Here is an 8,452-nt window from a genome sequence, read left to right as displayed (position 1 = left end):
CCAAGATGTAAATCTTTACAGAAGCAGATTGCCACATCTTTCTCCTACAGAGCAGCGGGTGCCTTTGAACTGCCATTCTTTCAGTTAGCAGCCGAGCACTTAACCACTTCGCCACCAGGGCTCCTTCCTACGAAATAGCTACTATTATTACCATCATTTTGTAAATAAGGAAAATGAGGTTCAAAGAGGTTAGGGAGCGTGACTGAGGCCGCACAGCTGAGGAGCTGCAGAGCCAGGATCCAAATGCAGATCACACAGGTCTGTGAGGCCCTGAGTCCATGCCCTTCCCCCCTTACCACCTTCATGGAACATGACTCTGGCCGGTGGGCGGCCTGGCCGGTGAGGGGCAGGATGGGCAGACATGGCAGTAAACAATCACAACAGCAGGGAGGTGCTGTGAGCAGGCAAGAACCACTTGCTCCAGCTGATGGGCTGGGAAATGCTTTATTGAGGCAGAAACCAGGACCTCGGAGTCCCAGATGGAGAAGGGATGGAAGGACATGGCAGGCCGAGGGAATAGCCCAAGCAAAGCCAAGGGAGTGTTGAAGTGCAAGGTGTGTTTAGTGAGCAGTGAACAGTCTGGTGGGCCTGGAGAGAGGAGGAAGTTGAGGCACACACTTGAATGCTGTGGGGGCGGGGGGGTTCTGGATTCTGGAAGGATTGTGAGCAGAGGTGTGACAACCATGTCTGAACTTTAGAATGAGTGTAGAGGATGGATTTGAGACTGGAGGGAGGGAGATAAACCATTATTCCTACCACTAATAGTGATAAGAGCTCCATTTATCGAACATCCACCACATGTCTGTAAGTTGTCATAATGCAGTGGTTTGTGTGGTGCTGTGATGCTGGAAGCCATGCCACTGGTATTTCAAATACCAGCAGGGTCGCCCGTGGTATACAGGTTTCAGCAGAGTTTCCAGACTCACACAGACTAGGAAGAAACGCCTGGTGATCTACTTCCCAAAATTAGCCAATGAAAATCCTATGGATCACAACAAAACATCCTCCAGTACAATGCTGGAAGGTGAGCCCCCTGGGGTGGACGGCACTCAGCATACACAGTGGCCGCAACAATGGACAGGAGCACACCACTACTGTGAAGACGGCACAGGACCTGGCAAAGCTTTGATCTGTTGTGCAAAGAGTTGGAGCCGTGAGCTGGAGCCAACTTGATAGTAACTAACAACAACAACAGCAGCAGCATTTGGTTGATATTATCATCATCTTTCTTTTACAGATGAGAAAACTGAGGCTTCCAGACATCAAGTGACTGCCCAGGGTCACTAGGATAGGAATCTGAGTCTGGTTGATTCCAGAGACCTCAGCGCTAAAGTGGTGCTGGCTGGCTGGGAAGGTATGTAATAAAAATAGTTCCAGGCAGAAGGGCGAGGCAGCTACTTGCATTTGTCCAATTCCGGGAATGGAGAAGATAAGATAGGTTTCAAAGATAATAGAAAGACAGATTTTACTTTGTTTTTTAAATAAGTTTGTTCATATACCCTGAGGGTACCAGCTACATCACCGAGGTTACAAAACTTTTCTGGAGCCTGAACTGGAGGACAACCCAAGTGGGAAGAGTATTGTTTCTGCAGGGCCGTGGCAGGGCAGGGGAGCAGGCCAGGGTCCAAAGTTCGGTGTGTCCGGCAGCTCTGAGGCCCTCCATTATCAGAGGTGCAGCCAAGGCTCAGGGTTTGGAGGCCCAGTAGCAAGTGGCAGGGGTGAGCGAAGGCAGAAGGGGTCAGTCTGAGTCTCAACTGCGTCTGACATCTGATGTCAGTGAGGTCAAAAGTCTCCAAGGGGGCAGGAAGTATACAAAACAAGCCTGGAGCTTCTTGTAGTGCCAAAAAGTCAGAAAATGCTTTAATGCACACACACACACACACACACACACACACACTGTCATGGATTGAATTATGTCCCCCCTAAAAATGTGTGTATCAACTTGGTTAGGCCATGATTCCCAGTGTTCTGTGATTGTCCTCCATTTTGTGATTGTAATTTTATGCAAAAGAGGATTAGGGTGGGATTGTAACACCCTTACCAGGTCACATCCTGATCCAACACAAAGGGAGTTTCCCTGGCGTGTGGCCTGTACCCCAAAGGGAAGCTAGCAGAGAAGGGTGACCTCATACCATCAAGAAAGCAGCACCAGGAACAGAGAGCGTCCTTTGGACCTGGGGTCCCTGCGCCTGAAAAGATCCTCGGCCAGGAGAAGACTAAGAACAAGGACCTTCCTCCAGAGCCAACAGAGACAGAAAGCCTTCCCCTGGAGCCAACGCCCGGAATTTGGACTTTTAGCCCACTTTACTGTGAGGAAATAAATTTCTCTTTGTTAAAGCCACACACTTGTGGTATTTCTGTTATAGCAGCACTAGGTGACTAAGATACACACTAATGTTGGCATGTCAAAGAGACACAGGAACCATCTAAAAGCATGCCCAATGGCCAAAGCTGGAACAATCTGAGCGACAAAATAAATAAAGTAGCATTGGATTATAACCCAAAGTATAAAATAAATATCCATGAGTCCATGCTGATATACATAAATGATTGCATAAATGATACAAATGATTGAGAAGAGACAAATCTCCCATGCAAAATTCCAAATAATTTATGTAACTAGCTACTCTATCTCAAGGAGGTAGAGCCTAACTCCCCTCTCCTTAGGGGTGGGCTGCACACAATGGCTTCCTTCCAAAGAGTTCAGTATGGAAAGGGGGAACAAAGTCACTTTACAGTGCAGCAACCTGATGACCAATACCTAAACCAGGGGGTCAGAGTCAACATCAACAGTGATCAGCCATGTTGATATGAAGTGTGTCCACCAGCAGTCTTGGTTAGGGTGCCAGCAGCACCTGGTAGCCTTGGAAAAGGTCCACTTCTCATAAGCATAGTATATCCACCTACAGCAGCCATGGCTCTTGTTTACTGCTGGCTGCATCTGCCCACATCCCCACAGGATGGGGAGCAGGAACCCTGGAACATCTGGCCGTCTTCCTCAGCTGCTAGAAGCTCAGCGGACAGGAAACGCACTCACTTCGGCAGCAGCCTAGCACCTAGAGGTGCAGCCACAGCCACAGCATCTCAGGACGGCTCTGTCAGAGGCCAACAATGCCCAGCAAACCTGGCAGTGGTCCTGAGCTACAAGGGTGAGCAGTTCAACATTAGAAAATCCTACCACTGTATTCACTGATTTAAGCAAAAAGACTATCAAAATACGTGAGGAAAACATATAAATAAAATTCAAGACCCATTAATAGAAAAAATAACATTTAGCAACTTAATAAGGAGTCCCTGGGTGAGTGTTCAACTAATAACAGAAGGAAACATCTTTAACCCGATATATGTTATCACTAAAAACTATAGCAAAAATCATACCTAATTGTGAAATTTTAGAATTTTCCAATGAAAAGTCAAGAACAAGACAAGGATCTCCATGCATCTATTCACTTGTTGTTAGTTGTTGTTATTAGTTGCCTTCCAATCGATTCCAACCCATGGCGATCCTGTGTGTGCAGAGTGTAACTGCTCCATAAACTGCTAGGGATGTCTTCTGAGGTGCCTCTGTGTGGGTTCGAACTCTTGACCTTTCAGCTAATAGTCGAGCCCTTAACCATTTGCACCATGGCAGCCCTAAACAATGCACTAAGGCAAGAAAAATAAATGCGACATATAAGGAATGGGAAGGAAGAGATGAAATTGCTGTTGTTTTCAGATCATATGATCATACACTTACAAAATAATCAATAGATAAGTTATTAGAATTAATAAGATAGCTCAGTGAGATTTTTGTTTACAAGGTCAACTGCCTCCCTTTACATTGGCAATAACCAAGTAGAAAGGTAATATGAAAAAAAAAAGCAACAAAAATTATAAAGTATAGAATAAACCAAGCCCACTGTCATCAATTCCAATAAACTAACAAAAACATGCAATATTTTGATGGAGAAAAATCACAAAAATGAATTGAAGACCTGAAAGGATGGAGAGAGAGATATATTTACGGATGAGAAAACTCACTATTATAAGTATTCAATTGTTCCTCTAATTCAATGAAATTGTAATGTAAATCCCAATGGAATTCTTCAGGGAACTTAACAAAATGATTCTACAGTTCATATGGAAGAAGACAGGTATACAGATAGCTAAGACAATTATGAAAAATAGAAACCAAGTTGGAGACCAGGGCTTGTCCCCAGATATCAAGATGTATCAAAAGCTCTAGAATTAAGACAATGGGTTATTGGTCAGGAATAGACAAATGGATTAAGAACAGAGAACAGAGAGCCAAGAAATAAATCCATGTACTATTGGGAACTCGGTATACATCAGAGGTGCTGTCATGGATCAATGGAGGAAACAGCAAACAACTCAGTAAATGGCATTGGGCCCAAACCTGGGCAAAACTTTACTTCAACTATTTTTTTTTTATGATAATGAGACCTTTTTGAAGATCAGGAGACAGAGACTGGCCAGAGAGCCTGGCTGGGTTCCAAAACCAACTCTCCCTCTTACTGACCTTGGACAAGTTACTGTGCCTCTTTCCTCATCTGTAAAACGGGGACAATAACAGTACTTACCTTGTAGACTTGGTATGAAGATTAAATGACTTAATATAGGGAAAGGATTTAGACCATTCCCTGGCTTGCAGTTGCATTATATAAGCAATAGCTATCACTGTCCTTTCATCCCTGATAACACGTGGTGCTAACATCACCTCCACTTCCCCCTTTTCTGCTCAACAGTGGGAGTCTTTGATTATCTAAATGGACCGGAATGGCTCAGTTCACCTGGTCTTTGGGGGCCCGGTTTAGTCTCTGCTATCATGACCAGGACATTCTATAGTGGAGATCTCACTTTTTAAAAATTATTTCCTTAGGGCAGTAATTGTGGTCACTGGTGACATCCAATCTCAACTCTTACCTCACTTGTCACCCTGAAATCCACCGCAGTTGGATGCTTTTCTTTAAAACAAACAAAAAAACTATATTTTATTTAGCCTAGTCCCATTCTCCCTACTTCTCTCTTCTTACGGTTCCTACCCCTGTTCGAGATTCCATTGAGAAACCACGCAATTGGCACCTCCACCAGGGAGCCCTCGGGAAGGAACGAGCGCCCCCTGCCGGGGCCGGGACACCTGAATGCCCGGGGAACCGCCTTTTCCGCATCTCCAGGGGCTCCGCCCCCATCCTTCGCACGGGCTCCCAGCATCACGTGATGCCAGCCCCTTTCCAGTTTGGGGGTGGAAGCCGGGGTTGGGGAGGCAGGGGACCACAGGTGAGAGACTGGACCAGCTAAGGTCGGGTTTCCTTGGCGGTACGGGCCGGGGAACGTGGGTGGGAGGTCTATCAGAACATGACCGACATGAGAGGGAGGGAGGGGAGATTGAGAATTAACCCCATTCAGTGTTTGCTCCATGCAGAGTAGCTAGTGCTAGGTCTTGAGTTGGGAAGAGAATTCAGGCTCTTCCACTTCCTATCTGTGTGTCCTTGGAGGAGTCAACGTTTCTGAATGTCAGCTTCCTCTCCTGGGGTTGCTAACATGAAATGAAGTAATACTCATAAGTAATTGATAATGGCAACTGTTCTTATTATATCCCACTTAAGCAAGAGTGTAAACTGTCACAGATGGGACGACCTTAAAGGTCACTATAGCTCAACCCTTTTTGGAGGCAGGACTTCCCTCCCTCATCATGGGCGCTAGCTAGGACCTGGTACGGTGTTTACATCCCTGGGTGCTGTCTCCTGTGGCCTCCAGGGAGTGGGGGGGCTCCTCTGGAAGGGAGGCTGCCTCCCAGATTCGCACTGGCCCGGTGTCCGGAAGGGGTTGGCAGGTCAGACCTCTTCCATGAAGTCTCCTCTCTCTGTCTCCTGCCTTCTGGTTTTGGCCCCTGTAGGTGGACAGACATGTCTCAGGAGGGGGCCACAGATGGCCCCAGCACAGAGAACCCTGTTCTTAGTCCCCGAGGCCGCTCTGGGATTTTCCAGGAGGACGTGAAAGGAGTCAGCTTCATGCCAGTTCTGGCGCCAGACAGACCAGGGGTGAGCTCTGGGGCTGGAGTGTGGGCTGGCAGCAGGAAGAGGATCCTCATGGAAGAGGCCCATCCAGGTATTAGCTCCCAGGCTGGGAGTTCTGCTCGGGCCAGCCTGGGGGCCGGGGGCTCTGGCACCAGGGCCCACGTGGTGGTTCTGGAGCTGCCAGCTGTGGGACAGAGTCAGGACGCGACTCCTGCTCCCAGACTCTGCCCACAGTGCCAGCTCAGGGGAGGGCCCGGCCTCCAGGAGGCACCAGCTTTCACTGCCTGACAGCTTAACTAAAGTTGGCCCAGAATCTTGGTAGCATGTCAGTGAGAGCTTTGGTTGGCAGGGAGAGGCCAGCAGGGGTGGAGGAGGCAAGCTGCCCAGGCTCAAAGAGGCCGGAGAAGGTAGGATGAGTTCTCCAGGGTGTGATGGAAAAGCCCCACCCTCAGCACAGAGGAGCTCCTGAAAGGAGCCTACCATTGTGACCAGGCTAAGCCCCTGTGGGGGCAAGAAAGAAAAGCAGGGTGTGTGGGCCTTCTCAGAAGGTGGGGAGAGGGCTGGTGGCTTCCTGTGGCTTGGTGAGGGCCCCAGTGGGGACAGGGCACTAACCTGAAATCCTCAGGAGTTCCTCACAGTCCTCTTCTCCCAAAGACACTTGGTCTGGGCCTGGAGACCCAAGTGTTAGTTGGGTGGGAAGTGCTTCGGGATTGAGAAGTTTGAATATTTGCCCACTGCAGGGGCCGGAGTTCAGCCGGGCACCCTGTGTGATCCTGTTGGTCTCCTGCTGCCCAGTGGAATGAAGGCCCTCAGGCCAGCCCCAGAGAATCCTCCACAGAACCCTGCACTGTGCCTGAGAGTGTCTGGAGACGCTTCTACAGTGTTGCAAGAAGCTGAGCACCTTGTGGGGACTGGCAGTGACGATGGCCCTACCCCTTCACACAGCCAGGAGGAGCTGGAGGTCAAGGCTCAGCCAGGGTCCTGGGGGAGGCAGGAGCAAGTCCTCTCTGTCTGTACTGACACCCACGTCAGCTCTCTGGAACCCTTGGCCAACCTCCGCGCCTCCCTGAAGCCTGCAGTCAGCAAGGCCCACGCAGGCCCAGTCAGGGGATCAAGAAGATCTAAGTGTGCTGTATTGAGGAGGGTCATGGACGGAAGCTCAGGCAACTCCAGTCAGGACCAGTCAGAGGAACCCAGCCCAGGAGGCTGCCCCAAACTGGTAAGCTGAGACTTAGAGGTTGGATAGGGAGGGCCAGGCCATATCTCCCACCATCATGCTTGGTGGTAGAACCTAATAGAGCTAAGCTGCATGGGCTTTTAAAAAATTTTTAGCTATTTTTTATTGTTCTTTAGGTGAAAGTTTACAGATCAAGTTAATTTCTCATTTGAAAATTTATACATATACTGTTTTGTGACATTAGTTGCAATCCACCAGTATGATAGCACACTCCCCCTTTCCACCCTCGGTTCCCTGTGTCCTTTCGACCAGTTCCTGTCCCATCCTGCCTTCTCATCCAGCTTTTGGACAGGAACTGCCCATTTGGTCTAGTATGTCAGATTGAACTAAGAAGTACATTCCTCACATATATTATTTTTTGTTTTATAGTCCTGTCTAATCTTTGAAGAGTGGGCCCCAGGAATGGTTTCAGTCCTGGGCCAACAGTGTATCCAAGGGCCGTAGTTTCAGGGGTTCCTCCAGTCTCTATCAGACCATTAAGTGTGGTCTTTTTACATGAATTTGAATTCTGTTCTACATTTTCCTCCTCCTCTGTCTGGGACTCTCTGTTGTGTTCCCTATCAGGGTGGTCATTGGTGGTAGCTGGGCACCATCTAGTTCTTCTGGTCTCGGGTAGGTGGAGTTTCTGGTTCATTTGGTCCTTTAGTCCTTTGGGCTCGTATTTTCCTTGTGCCTTTGGTTTTCTTCATTCTCCTTTGCTCCAAGTGGGATGGGACCAATTGATGTATCTTAGATGGCTGCTTGCAAGCTTTTAAGACCTCAGATGCCACTCACCAAAGTGGGATGTAGAACTGGTTAGGCTCTTAATGAACATTGTCTCTCCTACCCATTTTATAGATGAATAAACTGAGGCCTATCAAGATCAGGACTGAGGGGAAAAAACTACGTTTGCTGAATTTCTGCAAGGGGTTATTATCTTTTGGAGTCAGTGAACCCTGGGTTCAAATTTTGCCTATGCCCACTTCTTAGCTGAGTGACCTTGAGATATCATTTAATCTCTTGTCTGAGTTTCCTCATGTATAAAAACAGTATACTAATGCCAAGGTAAAGGAGTCCCTGGGTGGTGCCAGTGGTTAAGTGCTCAACTACTAGCCTAAAGGTTGGCGGTTTGAACCCACCCAGAGGTGCTGGAAGACAAACCTTGGGGATATGCTTCCAAAAAAGGAAGCCTTGAAAACCCTATGGAGCTGTTCTACTC

The 8,452-nt window shown here is 48.1% G+C and overlaps 1 protein-coding gene across 1 annotated transcript in view; it reads left to right on the top strand.

The window, feature by feature from the left end:
- Positions 1–5,900: 5,900 nt before the first annotated feature.
- Positions 5,901–8,452, top strand: part of SPOCD1 (SPOC domain containing 1) — a 35,362-nt gene continuing 32,810 nt past the window's right edge. Inside the window, 2 exon segments of the mRNA XM_049878589.1 lie at positions 5,901–6,108; positions 6,758–7,236. Of these exon segments, the coding sequence (XP_049734546.1) occupies positions 5,907–6,108; positions 6,758–7,236 (681 nt within the window). The 5' untranslated portion in view covers positions 5,901–5,906.

Source organism: Elephas maximus, chromosome 3 (assembly GCF_024166365.1).
Source record: "Elephas maximus indicus isolate mEleMax1 chromosome 3, mEleMax1 primary haplotype, whole genome shotgun sequence".
NCBI classification, from domain to species: domain Eukaryota; kingdom Metazoa; phylum Chordata; class Mammalia; order Proboscidea; family Elephantidae; genus Elephas; species Elephas maximus.
This window is presented reverse-complemented; position numbering and strand designations above follow the sequence as displayed.